This window comes from Mastomys coucha, unplaced genomic scaffold (assembly GCF_008632895.1).
Source record: "Mastomys coucha isolate ucsf_1 unplaced genomic scaffold, UCSF_Mcou_1 pScaffold18, whole genome shotgun sequence".
NCBI classification, from domain to species: domain Eukaryota; kingdom Metazoa; phylum Chordata; class Mammalia; order Rodentia; family Muridae; genus Mastomys; species Mastomys coucha.
This window is the reverse complement of record NW_022196900.1, coordinates 109,041,090-109,057,066: the sequence shown is the minus strand read 5'-3', so window position 1 is coordinate 109,057,066 and position 15,977 is coordinate 109,041,090. Positions and strand designations below refer to the sequence as shown.

The following is a 15,977-nucleotide window of genomic DNA, read 5'->3' as shown; positions in this document are numbered from 1 at the left end:
AGGAGGGAGGGAAGGAAGGAGGGAGGGAGGGAGGGAGGGAAGAAGGAAAAGAGAAAGGAAGGAAGGGAGGAAGGAGGGAGGGAGAGAGGGAGGGAGGGAAGAAGGAAAAGAGGAAGGAAGGAAGGAAGGAAGGAGGAAGGAAGGAAGGAAGGGTTTATTCTGGCTCACGGTTGCAGGGATACAGTCCATCATGGCAGGGGAGGTACGAGGCTGCTAGTCATACTGCATCCATAGTTGGGAAGTAGAGGAAGATGAGTGCTTGCTTTTCCCCTTCTTTTTCAATCAGGAACTCCAGCCCTACCAGAAAATTCTAAAAAGGTTGGGTGGGACCATGAGAATGAGAATAAGTTGTTAGAAACAGATCGGCAGTCTGTCATGGAAGCTAGGACCCAGATAGATTCAGAATGTCACCTCAAGATACTTCCTGGTCATGGACACGCACTCAGGGCTCTCTTTCCAGCTTAGATGAGTGCCAGGCAATGCCAAGACCCTTGGCTCTCCCTTCTCCACAGTCCTGGATTATATATGGCTGACTTTGGAGGTTGCAGATGAGAACAGAGATGTGGCTCTTTCCTGACCAGCTGAGCAGGACATCTGAGGGTGTCATAAGCCCTGCTGCAGAGGGACAGTGGGGGATGGGCATGTGGCAGCCACATCACCTACCTCCACTGACACCTCAGAGCATTGTTAAGGAGCAACTCCTGCCTTACAGGGACCCCTTGGCTGATGGCAGGCAAGGGCGGCTACCATGACACTTGTCCAGGCAAGAGATGACTGGGCCTGAGGCAAGGCAGGACCTAGAGAAGGTGATAGAGGCAGCCAGATTCTAGGCTGCACACCTCAGTAGATGTGTGTAAGAAATGAGAAAGACAATGAAGGCTCTGACCCCAGGTGTTTGGTCTGAGCAGGTTGAAGGGTATGGCTGCAATCAGAAAGCTGGGAAAGTTGGAGAGAGAACATGTAGGGGTTGACTTAAAAGTCACCCAAGACAGGGGGCGAGCAGGGGAATTCATCCATGTATAGACAGCACTGAAAGTGGCAACTCTTGGCTGGGAGTGTGGCTTCAGGGTAGCAGGCTTGCCTAGCATGCAGAAGGTCCCAGGATCAGCCCACCAAAACAAGAAATACACCATGACCCTGAATGAGAGCTCCCAGAGGGATGGGAAGAGCCAGGTTTGAGAGCTGAGGTTGGACCCTGTTAGAAGTGGAAGGCCCAGGAGAAGCAGGCCATGTGTCCAGAGGGTCCCAAGAGATGGTATTGAGTGCCAAGGGCATAGAAAGTTTCAAGAAAGACAAAGTAATGACAGGTCAAGACAGCTGCTTTGGCAACTAGCAGGTTGTTAGTGACCTTGCCAGGAGTCATCTGGGTGGATCGGGGTTAAGGTCTGAGGCCTAATGGAGGAAGCAGGATGCTATCTGTCACAGTCCAGGAGGCCAGATGTCTGAGACCGAGCTGTCAACAGGGTTGGAGCTCTCAGGAGCTCTGGGGAGAATCAGTTCCCTGAGGCCAGCAAGCCTGCCGTCTGCCATTGCTCAGTTTGTAGCCTTGTCACCCGCTTCCTGCCTCTCCCCACTCCTGACCAGTTCTCAGTGTATCCATCCTCTCTTCCCTCGTTGTTCTCTGGCTGCCCTGCCACAGTGGTTCCTTCTCAGTGCCCCCGTCCCCCGTTCAAGCAGTGCTCTGGGGAGCCTGGCTACCCTGCCCCTGCCAGGACACCCTTCGGGGAGTGTCACACCATGAAGGAGAAGTGACACCTTCTCTCAGAAATGCTGGCCTCACGAGGACAGCAGCTTCTCAGGGTTTGGAGAACAGAGACCAAGAGCATCTGTGTCACTCAGAGAGATATCAGCTGTCCTTCCCTGGGGTCAGGGACAAGGCTTTGAGGTTTCATGGCTCTTCCTGTGAAAACCGCTTGGCACAAAGAGTAAGCAATGACTAGTTCCACTCAGAACATTCTAGAATGTCCCCATGAGTATTTCCCCTGCTTGTAGGAGAGAGCACCATGTCAGCAGCGGGTGCCATGGGAGTAAGCAGCCATGACCATTACTGAACCAGAGTCCCCTCCCGATACAACTTTTTCCTGGATCGTTTGCCTATCATGGACTGGGACAAAGCGCTTGCCTCTCTCTTTTTTTACACTTCCCTTTTTTGCATGTGCATATGCATGTTTTTGCATGTGTGTGGCTGTGCGTGCATGTGGAAGCCCAAGGTTTATGTCAGGAGTCGTCCTCATTAACTCTTCAATAACACCTTACTCACTGAGGCAGGTCTCTCACTCAATCAAGCTTGTCTTGCTGGCCAGCTTGTTTGGGGGATCCTTCTCTATCTTCCAAGGCTGGACTTACAGGCCATCTCCAGTTGGCATTCACTGGGTCCTGCGGATGCGGATCTGCTCCTCATATTTACACAAGTGCTTTAACTCACTTTAACAAGTGTGCTTTAAACCACCTCTCCTTCCCCTCCCCCCAAAGCCATGTGTTCTTGAAGCTTCTGTTTGGGTCAGATTTTTTTTTCAGCATACCACAGACATCTCAGGTTGGGCTCCATGGCTGTGCAGAGCCTCGTAGATCACTAGGAAGCTGTCCCTCTTAAGAAATGCAGAAGTTGGCATGGGGGCTCTCCCAGGTCCTCAACCTTCTACTCCTGAAAACAGTGTCTGGGTAACTTCCTGGTGTCTTTGTCGCATACCCTGCTCCGTCTTCTCTGTCATTCACATAGAAATCGGCGACCTATCCCAGGCTCCCGGGGCAAGCATGAGTAGCCAGTGGTTCCAGCCAGCAGCACATATAGCCACCAGCTCAGTGGAACGGCAGCAAACACTTGGAAAGGGCAGGGAGCTAGCCTGTAGCTCTTGGCCAAAAGTCCTGAAGTGGGAGCCATCTTCCTGAGTCCTGTAGTGACCACTGAATTTGGCACAGTGGGCATTGTGTCTGTTTGCACGGCCCATGCATTCTTGTCTCTGCCCAGGATTTGAGAAGCAGGCAGACCATAGCCCTGTGTACTGTTGGTTCTCCCCCTACGAGGATGGGGAACTGTGACCTGGTTTTTTTTGTTCTTGTTAGCAGAGGGACTGGCTTACTCTGATTATATTTTAGTCTCTTAATGCATCACTACAGCCTTAGCTGCCCCTCCTGTAGCTGGTCCTAGAAGGCTACATAGCCATGACCATGCCACCACCACCCTGCCCCTGTGTGCCCGCCTTCTGCATGGGTGAATGGGGTAGCGACTTTGCCTCTTCAGAGTCTTTGGTCTCCTGATGTCTGATTCCCCATCTCTTTGTTGAGGCAGCCGTCCTCCCAGGGCCACAGCACAGGCTCCACCTACCATGGTGGTGGTGGTGGTATCTGCTGCAGTGTCCATCCTGAAACACGGGACCTGGAGCAGTCAGACTCCTAGCCCTCTGCTTTGGAAACTTACTTCACACGGGTATCTATGAGATGGCCTGAACCCCACAATGCCAAGGGTTTCGTGGTGGGAATGCCTTCTGGGTTGATAGATGGCTCCTGATGCTTCGTCAGCAGCCCTCCAGCCCTTGGGGAACCCCCTCTAACTTCCAAGTGGGGCAGAGCCACATCCTTCTGGAATACCACTCCAAGCTCAGGCCCTTTGCCCCAGTGATGCTAAGCAGTGAAGAGGAAGCACAGAGGGAGGGTTCCCCATGCTCCATGTAGAAGGGCCACCCACAACTGCCACATGTTGGTCTGAGGCTGCAGTTAAGCCTTCTGGTTTCAGGGTCTAGTTGGACATGGATGGACACCTGAGAAGCCATGGCAGAAGCTTTCCTTCAGGGTAGAGGGCAGGAAATACCTAAAGTTTATTCTTTTTAAAAATTTAACTAAGAGTGTATTGCGGGATGTGAATATGTGTGAGCGTTGGCACATCCATGCTTTGGCTCAAACTTAGATCATTGAGTTTGTGCCCCCAGGCACTTTATCCACTAAGCCATTCCATCAGCTCAGGTTTATCCTGTGGGGCTGGGTGCACACGAACATATATGTGGAGGCCTGAGGTCAGCTTCAGATGTCATTCCTGAAACAGAACCTCACTCTATAGGACCTGGGACTCACCAATATGGCTAACATAGCTAGCCAGTGGGCTCCAGGAATCCTCCTGTCTCTGCCTCCCCAGCACGGAGATTACAGGGGTATGCTACCCGCTGGCTTTTTTCATGTGTTCTGAGAACTAAACTCAGGTCCTCCTCTTTTTGTGGCGAGCACCTAGAGATTGAGCCATCTCTCCAGCCTGGTTTATTCTTTTTTAATACAGCTGGTGTAAGATTCAGCTTAGATGCCATTCTAGTGCGTCCGTGTGAAACACCCAGTGACTTCTCTACAATCGGCATCTGAACATTCTCCTACCCCCAAAGAATCCTGCACCCCATGTTCTCCCACACATGGAATTCAATTTTAAGTAATTTTTTTACTTACTTTATTAGTTAGTGATTATTTGGTGATGCGATCTGAACCCAGGGCTTTGCACATGCTAAGCACGCACTCTACCACCTGTAAGGAGATTATGTTACTGTTTAGAGGCACACTGGTGAATATTGAAGAATTAAACAAAAGAATGCACTTTAGCATTAGGGAGATGGCTCAGTCAGTAAAATGCTTGCCTTGCCAGAAGGAGGGAAGGCCTAAGTTCAATTCCCCAGAACACATGTAAAAAGCCAGGTGTACTTGTGGGGTTTTTTTATTATTTTCTTTATTTTTTATTATTTCCTTTATTTACATTTCAGATGTCCCCCCCTTTCCTGGTTTCCCCTCCGAAAAAACCCCTATTCCTTCCCCACTCCCTCTGCCCACCAACCCACCCTCTTCTGCTTCCTGGCCCTGGCATTCCCCTACACTGGTGCACAGAGCCTTCACAGGACCAAGGACCTCTCCTCCCACTGATGACCGACTAGGCCATTCTCTGCTACAGACGTGTGCACTTGTAAGCCCAGCATTAGGGACACAGATCAGAGACTAGCTGGCCAGCCTAGCCTACTTGGTGAATTCCAGGCCAATGGCCTGTCACAGAACCAACAACAATATGGTGGATCATTTTACTGAGGCATATCGGCTAAGGTCGTCCTGTGGCCTCTACATTGACACACATGCGTGCACACGTGTGAACATGTATACACTTTGTCGTTGTCCTCTGGCATAAAATGAAGGCAAGGACAGTACCTGAGAGGATCCTGAAAGCAGAAGCTGGGTGGCATGGAAGGACTTCCCCTCCAAAACCTGCCTGGGGCCCTGTGTCGGGAATGGGGGACCACTGAGCTGACTCGATTTCCAGGAGCCAGCTTTCATGTGGAAGGTCTGTCTGTCCTCCCCAGGAGGCAGGAACAGCTCTGTCAGGTTCTGGCCCTAGCTCTTCCAGCAGGGCAGGCCTAGGCAAGTCATTTAGATGCTGCGGGAAGCTCCCCTTTCTGTAAAGGGAATGAGGACAGCAATGGCCTCCCTGTGTCAGCTCCATCCCAGCTGATCACTGTGGAGAGCCCTGACTCAGCGTCAGCAGAACTTCTGAACCTGTATGGCCCAGGCCATGACTCAGCGTCAGCAGAACTTCTGAACCTGTGTGGCCCAGGGCTCCTTCTCTGCAGTTGCCACAATTCGGAATTTAAAATCATTTATTTGTTAAACTCCACTATGATCAATTCAGTGCTAACCTTGGATGTGTTGTAAGCGCTGTCTGTCCCAGATTCCTCCTGAGCTTTGCTAAAGTTCTCCTTTCTCTCTTGGTTTTCCCAGCTGAGCCCCTGCCACTCATGGACCTGTGCAGACGTTCGGTGCGCCTAGCACTGGGAAAGGAGCGCCTGGGTGCCATCCCCGCTCTGCCGCTACCTGCCTCCCTCAAAGCCTACCTCCTCTACCAGTGATCCAAATCCCAGGACCGCCATACCACAGCCACCTGGTGCCGAGTCACTGAGCCGTTGGGGTCCAGCAACCCCTGCGCCTGGGATGGACGCCCATTCTCAGCCATGGGCAGACGTGCCCTCTCATCCTACCAGCGGCCTCAGCTGGGGGGACCAATGCCAACGGACTTCTCCCTTCCCAACACTGGCTGAAGTAGCAGCATCCAGGCCCTTCCCTGAACCAGATGCAGAGAATAAACTATGAGAACCTCTCTCAGGCGCCTTCTGCTCTCAGGTAGAGGGGCCTCTGCCCCCTCCCTGCAGAGAGAGTCTACAGCCACCTGGGGGGTCCTGGGAGGTGAGACTAGTGGGAGATGCCAGGGCCCATTCCAAAAGCAGGAATGGCCAGGACCAGGCCACAAAGATGAAGCTCAGGATGTCACATACCGTGGACACTGAGACAGAACCCCAGGGCGGACCTCCCTTGGGCCAGCGAGTGCCAGCTTTAGTGTCAGCTGCTGGTGCTCCGTGCCCTGTATTTATTCTTTAAACAGTAGCAAAGGCCATTTATTTATTCCACTTAGAAAGGAAACCTTGTTGGGTGGCTTCCCTCCATGTGCTCTGTTGCTTTCCCCCACCTCCCTGGGATGTGTGCACCACACCTGTCCTTCTGGGCCAGGCCTATGGCACATGAGCAAGTGTGTTGTCGTGCACGACCCCTGGCCCAGTTTCCAAGTAGCTCTGCACCAAGCACCAGAGCAGACCCCAAGAAAGGCCTGTGCAAGTCCCCATGTCCCCAGGTACCTGCTTCTGTTACCTTGGGCGCTCATACACCGTCACACATGTTTTGGTCTCGTGTCTTCCATGAGCTTTGAATTTTGCCCCCCCGGTTCTTCTGATATTTCCCATTGGCATCCTCCAAAGCTCTAGGCCTGGAGGACCATCAGGACCCACAGAGTGAGTGGGGTCTCCAGCCACTGGGAAAGCCACAGGCAAGGCAAGATTAGAGAGACCAAGAGCAGGGTGGGGTACCAGAAAAGCCTGTGCCCCTCTCAGACTCAAGACCCTGCCACACATACCCTCGAGCCTCAGAAGTAGGGTGTAGGGCAGCCCCAAAAGAGGAGTGCCTGTCCTAGCAGTGCATGCAGGGAGCACCCCACACCTGCTCCACCTTTCTGGCTGTTTCTTTTACTTCAGAATCGACTCCCTAAATTGGGAATGTCACCGCTTGGTAGAGGGCTTGTCTATCATGCAGGAAGCTCAGGTTCCATCCCCTACAGCAAGGAGAATCAAAGCTCAGGAGGCTGAGGCAGGAGGATTGCTGTTCAGTGATGTACAGAGGTCGTGGCCATCCCGGGCTATATTAAACCTTGTCCTTTAAAAAAAAGAAAAGAAACCAACTTCCATTGAATCTGAGTTCTGTTCATTTCTGCACAGGTACAATAGATGACTTTATTTGTTGAAAATGTTTAATATATTTACATATATATATATTTGTAATAATCATTTAAGCAGCTGCTGTAGGGTACCTTTAAAAAAAAAAAAGAATCTTCCAGTAGAGTATAATTTTTAAAGCACAGAATTGGTGCCAAGACTAGATAAAGAATGTAAATTATTCTCTTTATATTTTGAGGTTCTTTTCCTTTTGGGGCCTTTGTCAGACTGCAAAACCTTACTTTTTCTCATTTTGGAGTGGATCATATTCAGTCATAGAGATCCCAGCATGTCCTCTTGATCCAGCTGTGCCCCCGTGGATGCTGGTGAATCGCCAGGCTCTCTTGCATCCCCCATGCTGCACCGCCCCAGGACTCACCACACCTCCCTGACATCCCGTCACCGGCACCGTAAAGCCTTGTGGCATGTATAGTTCTGAAACCCCCGTTCTGTTCTGTTTTATGATGACTCATAACAGTCAGCAACCTAATAAAGGAAAGTTTGTTAAAATATGAAACCATTTGAGTCCTTTTGTGCCTAGGAGGTGGGAGGGGCATGGCTAAGCCCTCTTCCATCCAGCCAGTGACACTGCCTACTATGTGGCTGGATTGCTGCTCCTTAGCCTGCCCTAAGTGGGATGGGAGCTGAAGAGTGTGGGTACCACCCTGGGGTACACCTCAAGTTTGCATTGTAACCCCAGGAACTGAATAAATGTAGCCCACTGGGCCCAATAGGAAGTGATTCTGAGTGCTGTTGAGTTTCTCTCATTGACGGAGGCCGTGATTGGAATGGAAAGTGGGTAAGTAAATAAATGAATTAACGGGGAGAAAAAGCTTAGTGTAAGAGTTGGGGAAGACGGCATGTCAGTCAAGCATGGGGACCTCCGTTTGGATCAGAGCACCAATGTAAAAAGCTGGGCGCAGTGGCATGTGTCTGTAATCCCAGTGCAGGGGACAGAGATAAGGGGGCCAGCCAGCCGTGCCAAATCTGTTAGTTCTTGGTTCGATGAGAGGCCCTATCTCAAAAAATGAGGTGGAGTGATTGAGGAAAACGGGTGAGGTAAACCTCTAGCCTCTGCATGCTTATATGTGCAAGAATGCACACACAAGAGCAACTAAGAGGGAAACTTTGACTGTGGGCTGGTTAGGATCAGAGCAGCAACTAGCATGGCTGGTGCCGGCCCTCAGAGTCCAGTCTCGGCATTACCAGCAGACCTTAAGCTTGTGTTCCTCGAGTCAAGAACGCAGCGCTATTGAAAGTACCTTGCCCAGGGAACTCGTCCCTCCAGCTGCAGGCAGAGGCCGCATGGGAAGGACAGGAAATTCTGGCTTATTTAGAGGAACAATGAATGACATCGTGAACAGTGAGCTCACGTGTCATAACGAGTTCCAGAGAACCACCAAGTGTGTATGCAGCTCATCTCGGGAGGTGTGGGAAGGGGGAGCCTGAAGGACACGCTGGCCTCCGGGGGTGATGTGAGAAGTGCCTGTCAGGGGGCCCAAGCAGAGCAACATGGCCCTTTCTAAGAGCCTCTTGACCAATTTTCCTTAGCTCCCTCCATTGTTAAATGCAAGTTCCTGCTTTGTGATATAACTCAGTTGGCAGAGGTCTTGCCTAACATGCAGAAGCCCTGCACTGGATTCCTCAGAACCATAGATAATCTGGCATGGGTCGCCAAGATGGCTTAGCAGGTAAAGGCACTCACTACGCTACCAAGCTTGATGACCTGAGTTCCGTCCCTACCATCCATATGGTAAAGCAAACTGAGTCCCTCAGGTTGTCCTCTGATGTCCTAATGCACAATGTGGTGTGTGCACACAAGCACAGGACAATTAAAATTGTAAAAGCAAAATACAGTCTGTCATGGTGACATATATCGGCAGTCTCGGTACTCAGTACTCAGTACTCAGGAGGTAGAGGCAGGAGGAGCAAGCGTTCAGGGTAATCTTAGGCTAGAGAGTAATTTAAAAGCCGGGCTGGGCTACATGGGACCCTGTCTCAAAAAAAAAAAATGCATAATACAGCAACCCCACCCCATAAGCTCAACCAGCATTCCTGGGTCCAGCCCCGGGACACTACACTTCCTTACAGGCCCACTCCCCAGGGGAGCTTGCTTGAGAGACACTGCTCGCTTTGTCTCTCAACAAGTTGCTAGGTAAAGAGGCTCACTTGAGTCTGGTGGCAGCTTGACCCAAGAGCTAGCACACGGCATCCTCAGTCACACCCAGAGTCTAACACTGGTGGTGTAAGCCTGGACAAGAAAGACTCTGTAAAATGGCAGTCACCAATGGAACCAAGGGCCTGTGGGTCTCCCGGAGCAGGCCTGTGTGCCAACATGCGCTTCAGAGACCAGCTCTTCTGAAAGACATCGTTTCCTCCGTTGGAATGTGGCTTCTGAGTACAAACCAAACATTCCCGATCTAACCTTCGAACTAGCTTTTCTTTCCAGGTAGCATTCCACAAATCAAGGTGGATCCTGGGGGTGGGGGGGTACCATTCCGCATCCGCCCCGGATGTAGGCAGAGGAAAGAGGGCAGGTCTAGAGTTATTTTTAGGCAGGAGTTCATGTCTGGGTTGCAGTTGGAACTCGGGCCTCCTTTGAAAGGGTGGCAGGGGAAGACGGGTCATGCATGGGGTAGGGGAGGCACCAGAAAAATGAGGGCCTTTGTACTGCCAGGAGACTTCTGGGGGAGCCGGCCTTTGTGCTGAGGGAACAGTTTTAATAAAACCATCTGTGCAGACTTGGCCCATCTGGTTGTAATTAATCCCCTGCCTTCAAGCAGGTAGCCGGCTCTCTGGCTTGGCCATAGATGGGAAGCTGCCTCCGTCTCCATCCTGGGCAGCAGCCTCCCTCCCGCTTCTAGGCGGGAGGAGGAATGTGGACTTCGCTGAACCGTAAACTATGCTGGGGAAGCTGGGGAGGGGGCTGAAGACAGAGTAATTCGTTCATGTTCCAGTCCAGACACCCAAACATGGTCGGGTTCCAGCCACAAGGAATATTTGAAATAAATGCGCTGTGCGGGGCCAGGAGTTTGCTGTGTTTTCTGCATGGGGCCATGGCAACCGGAGAGGAAATCATGAGCTTGGATCAGGCTGAAGGATCAACAAATGATGTCCTGGCCCAGCAAGCCCGAGGAAGCCTCGCATGGCTCTCCGGAGCTTCTCAGGACTCAGCTGTCCATCTTTCTGGTGCACGTGGACCTCAGGATCCGCTCCTAGACTCAGATGCTTCATTATATGTTTGGTAGCCCATAGGAGGCCTGCTACTGTCACTGAAGGGCTGATAATGATTTTCTGAGCAGAGGGGATGATTGCAGTGAGAAAGCCCAGACTAAGGACAGCCACTAGAATCTAGCCGCTCTATAGAAGGGTCCCTACTGTCCCTACTGCTGACCCTAGCCTAGGGCCCACTGCAATCCTTCTGGGTCTACGTTCCAGGCAGAAAGGCATCCTCTAGGTTCCTTCTTTCTCCTGGTGCCATCTGATGTCTCTCTCTCTCTCAGGATGTGGCTTGTATATGCCTATAAATAACAAGTCCTAGCTGGGGGTGTCAGCTAAAGTCCACAGATGTCCCCTACATCTGACTCACCTGGGAAACTTAAGGAAAGCCCCCAAGTCCCAGCAAGCTTGCCATGCCAAACTGGAGAATCTGGTGACTGATGGATGATAGACTGCCCCAGAGTTCTGAGATCCACATGGTCGCCCGGCAACCTGCAGGGGGCTAAGGGGCTTGGTGACATCCCCGGTGCAGACACTGCCATGCAAAGGCTTGGCCAGGTCTGTCCGCTTTGGTCTTAGCACATGCGGAAGCCCAGGAGAGCTAAGGCTAAAGTAGCCGTAGCAGCACCCACCCACCCAGGCCCAGGGCTCTTCAGTGCTCAGTGGCTGGGTCCACGGGGACATTCCTTCCTGGGAAGCTGAACCAGGAGGCTGTTGCCATCAGGTCTCCAAGCCATGGCTCAGGCAAGACCTTTCCATCAGGACTGTCCCCTCCAGAGCATCCTGTTCTTTGCAATGAAATTGAAATCACATGACATTAAACTCACAATTTTTTAGTGCACACATCGGTGGCTTTTAGCACACTCTCAATACTGGGCATTAGCCTCCTTCTTGATCTCAAACACTTCATCATCCCCAAAGGAATACACATGTGCGCACACACACATACACACACACACACACACACACACACACACACCACCACCACCACCACCACCACACACATACACATAACACACATATACATACATATACCACACACACATCATACACACATGCACCACACACACATAAACACCCGCACACATGCCACACCACATATACACATATAACACACAGACACATGTAGCATATAACATATACATATAACACACATCACATATGCACCACGCATACACATACCACACACATACATACACGTGCAGCACACACACCATACACATACATACACACATATGACACACATACATATACAACACACACATACACACACACACACACACACACACACACATACACACAATCCCTCTTGTATTTCCCCTTACCCACAGTCCCTGGCAAGCATGTACCTAACTCTCTGCTTCCATAGATTTTCTGTTCAATGGGCTCATGACACCATGTGGTCTGCTTCCAAATGGCCTGTGAAGAGAGTATGTCCCTCACATTCCCCTTTATTATTTCTTTGTCTCCTTGTCTGTCAGAGAGGGAGAACACTTCCTCTCAGGACTCTTTCAGGATCCCTGAGTCAGTATCAACACAGTGCTCAGAGCACATGTAAGCCACAGATGCAGGAGAGGCACTCCACAGTTCCCAGCCACCAGAGTCCCTGTGTGTGCGCTGTATCTACCAAAGCCCTTAAGACACAGGAGCCTCAGTGCTCTGGGAGGAAACCAGGTCTAGCTTGTTGTGGTGGTTTGGTTTGGTTTGGTCTGGGAGCCAGAAGCAACAAAGGGCCAGGTGATCAGAGCTTCATGGCCTTGCTCAGCATCTCTGAGAGTGCAGTCGGTTCCAGGTTGCAGCCCCAGCACCTCCCTCTGTTTTTACACCTAGTGTTCTTCTTAGAACACTGGTCATTGGGGCCCAAGTGAGCTGATCTCAAGTCCTGGACTCAATGGCATCTGCTGAGACCCTTTCCCCAGAGAATGTCACATCCCTGAGTTCAGCTCTCAAAACACAGACACATCATTTGGGGTCACTATGCAGCCCTCCACCTCCACCTGCATCTTAAGGACAGAGTTACTGGGGAGGCAGAGAGGACTTTCCCAACAGAAGCCCATGAGAGATGCAACCCATGCTAGCCCATGAGGGCTGCTCCAAACCATCAATGGTTACATTGTCCTCTCTCCCTGGCCGCTTACCTAAGGCTAGTCTTAGGACACCAGGTTTCTGTGTGATCTATGGAGGAACCCAGGGCAGACTCGGGGTCATAGGGCCAGGATCCAGTTACAAACGTTAGTGTACACTTCAGTATATGCTAATTTAGACACTGTCTCCCCTCTGACCTACTCCCCTACCAGAGTCTAGAAAGGATGAGCATTGATCAGAGGTCCCTAGAAACAGAGGTTGAACCTGAGTGAGACATCGCATCTTAAGGGTTGAGTTCCCTAAGGAGACCTCGATAGGTCATCTCCCCCCATCTGATGGCACAGGGATGCCACGGACCCCCACAGCTTTTCCTGGAGGGCTGTGTGAGTTGGTCCTACAAGGACATGGAATGTGAATCCTGAGCTACTGGGAGACAGAAGACACAGCTGATGCCATGCCAAACTGGGGTGCCGTAGTCAGCCGGCACAGTCCTCTGCGCGCATGGTTTGATTTACAGGAGGCCATGAGCAGCTCCAACTGCAGACAGAAAACTATTTGAAGCAGCTGCCAGATGTTGTGTCTGAGCTGGGTTTTACAACTTGCTTACTGGTGAACAGCTACCTCCTGCTGGAGTTCAGCATGCCCCAGTGGGTTTGGGCCCTGGCGCCAACCCCACAGGCCTTTGCTCAACTGCCTGGAGGCTCTCTCCTGCCTAGTAGGAATCTTGTTGGGACCTCTAGGGGAGCCAGGCTGGGGAGCCCACTTTCTGAAGCATCCCACCGTCCTGAGAGTCTGACTTTGGGATTTCTCTCAGGAGCTCTAAAAATGCTCTGGAATGTCTGTCTGAGCTCAAGCACTTGGGGTGTGGCCTGAGAGATGTGTACTGAGTATGACTTTTGTCTTTCTTGTTCTGTGTCCTGGTCTCTCCCGCTTTAGCCACCTGACACCAAAGGCACGGGGGGGTGGGGGGTGGACCAGAACTAGGACCACAGCCCAGCCAAGAGCTTCTTGAGGGTTCCTAACTTTGTGCATGAGGGAGAGAGAGATACTAGTGAGTCCAGCCTGTCTGTGGAGGCCGCTGTGTCAAGCCAGGACAGCTCTAAAGAGCGGGCAGGTTTTCCCCAGCATGAGACTACTGGGATTCACTGGAAGTTAGAACATGGTTCTCAGCCCTCCCTGTGGCAAGAGACTCAGGGCTCCGGGCTCACGAGCACTTCCTAGGGCTGTGAAGCAGAGCTGAGCGTGTGACAGGGAAAGGGGTGGGGAGGAGGAAGGAGACGCGTGATTAATCTTGTTGCCAGCGAAAGCACGCCCGTGTCTGTCCAGGAATCCTGGCTGAAGGCCGCCGGAGTGGACAGAGTGTCCAGTCCCCTCCTGAAAGCGCCAGCGATGTTTTGTCCGCCGGGAAGGAAAACACCCTTTGCCTAAGCTAGAACTTGGCTCGCCTCTGGGAGACGCCTGGGAGGCCTCCTTCTGAGAGGAGTGGAGTTGAGGACTAGAGGGTTTTGAGAGCCCGGCTTCTCCGAGGTACCAGGGGTGCCCTCTAACCTCAGGAGCACCCCTCTGTGTGCCCAGCTCCCTTTTTTTCCCTTCTAAAATAAGAAAAAGGAAAGAAAAGTCCCCAATGGTTCATCTCTCCCAAAAACCTGTGTTGCTGACCCAGAAATGATGGCGTAACTTAAGACATTCCTAGGCTGGCCCACATCAGACACAGTGACCCTGCAGAAGTATAGGGTCTCGGGCCCAAGATCATACATGTGGGGTTTGGACTCAGAGCATCCGTGACTGTGGCCCTGTCTGCGTCCCAGGGAGCCTGGCTGTGCCTTCTGTGATCGGGGATAATGATAATTTTCAACCAAGCTCACAGAGTTACCAAGATCAAAGGCAGCGTGAGTAAGGAGATATGACCTGGAAGCCCAAGAAGCCCACCCACGCCCACCCACCCACCCACGCCCACCCTCCCACCCCTAGAACAGTACCCATTTATTTACAGGACAGTGGGAAAGAGACACCTCCTAGGAATGCCTGCTGCTGCCAGACAGCCCCTCCCTCTGGCTCAACATTTCCTCCTGGATCCATAGCAGCCCTCCAGGAAGCTGATGGCCTCTTTGAGCATCCCCCACCCCCGCCCCTACTTCCTGAAAGGATGGATTTGGCTGCAGGTGTCACTTCCTTCGAGGGAAGCCATGCAGCCCAGTTCAGACTCGCCCTGAGAACATGCCAGCCTCCTAAGAAGGCTCGGAGGCCAGGGTTCCCATCAGGATAGCCTAGAAAAATGTTGCCAAAGACCCCAGACTCCATTAGTCCCATTAGACCCAAACAGGCCTCGGCCCCATTGTCAGCACCAGACACACGTGGACACTGAATAGAGACCCAGAAAGCCTGAGCCAGGGGCACAACGGGAGGATACAGACCGGCAGACACGGACAGGGGCTGCTGGGGAGAATGTGATGGATTCTTCTAGTGATTCTGGACAGGACTGCCCTAGGGGCGTTGGGAAAGATGAGTAGGAGGGCTCCAGGAAGGAAAGCAAGCCTCGGTTTGTAGGTTTCTGAATGCAATTGGTGGTTGCTGAGGAGCTCTTTATAAAATAATAGAGCCCAGGGTTCGACTGGTTCAGTAGTAGAAGTCGTAGTTTAGTGATGGTGGTGGTGATGAAGATGGTGGTGAAGATGATGGTGATGGTGGTGTTGATGGTGGTGACGATTATGATGGAGATGGTGGTGGTGGTGGTGATGTCATCCAAGCACATGATTGATGTCTCTGCAGCCCACTGAAAGTTCTTTGAAGAGTCTTAACCCAGACCTCCAGGAGCCAGGGCAGTCTCTGAGGCCAAGGCCACTCAGTTTCTGGCTTTCTGAGATGAAGTCCTTCAGAGCCAGTGTCCTGAGGAAGGCCCTGGATTCCTACCCTGTTCTGCGTCCGGTCCTTTTCCGTTGGGGATCCTGGGGCAGTCATGTGCCAGTCCAGCAAGACTGCTGTCACACGGTGGGGTGTGCTTTCAGGATAGTAGCACCCCGCAGCTCTCTCTCTCTCTCTCTCTCTCTCTCTCTCTCTCTCTCTCTCTCTCTCGGCCAAGGGCCTGTGGAAACTTTTTCACGAAGTGACCCCACAGGGCTAGGAAGATGGCTCTGTGGATAAAAGACTCGCTGTGCAAGCATGGGGACCTGGCTCAAATCAGCTGTCATGTGAAAAGCCAAGCACATCCGTGTGTCTGTGACACCAGCCATGGGGCTCACACACAAAGGGGGAGGGGACCTAGCACAGTGGCTCTCAACCTTCCTAACGCTGGGACCCTTTGATACAGCTCCTCATGCTGTGGTGACCCCCAACCGTGAGATTATGTCCTTGCTCCTTCATAACTATAATTTTGTTACTGTTACGAATCGTAATATAAAT

The 15,977-nt window shown here is 51.8% G+C and overlaps 1 protein-coding gene across 4 annotated transcripts in view; it reads left to right on the top strand.

Moving 5' to 3' along the window:
• Spsb1 (splA/ryanodine receptor domain and SOCS box containing 1) overlaps nt 1–7,787 on the top strand; it is a 61,964-nt gene extending 54,177 nt beyond the window's left edge. For 3 of the 4 annotated variants that reach the window (XM_031379524.1, XM_031379523.1, XM_031379522.1), the window contains one exon: nt 5,737–7,786. In XM_031379524.1, the coding sequence (XP_031235384.1) occupies nt 5,737–5,864 (128 nt within the window). In that variant the 3' untranslated portion in view covers nt 5,865–7,786. Of the gene's footprint in view, nt 1–5,736 lie in introns of all 4 variants that reach the window. The other variant, XM_031379525.1, reaches the window with a different exon arrangement.
• The last annotated feature ends 8,190 nt before the right edge of the window (nt 7,788–15,977 follow it).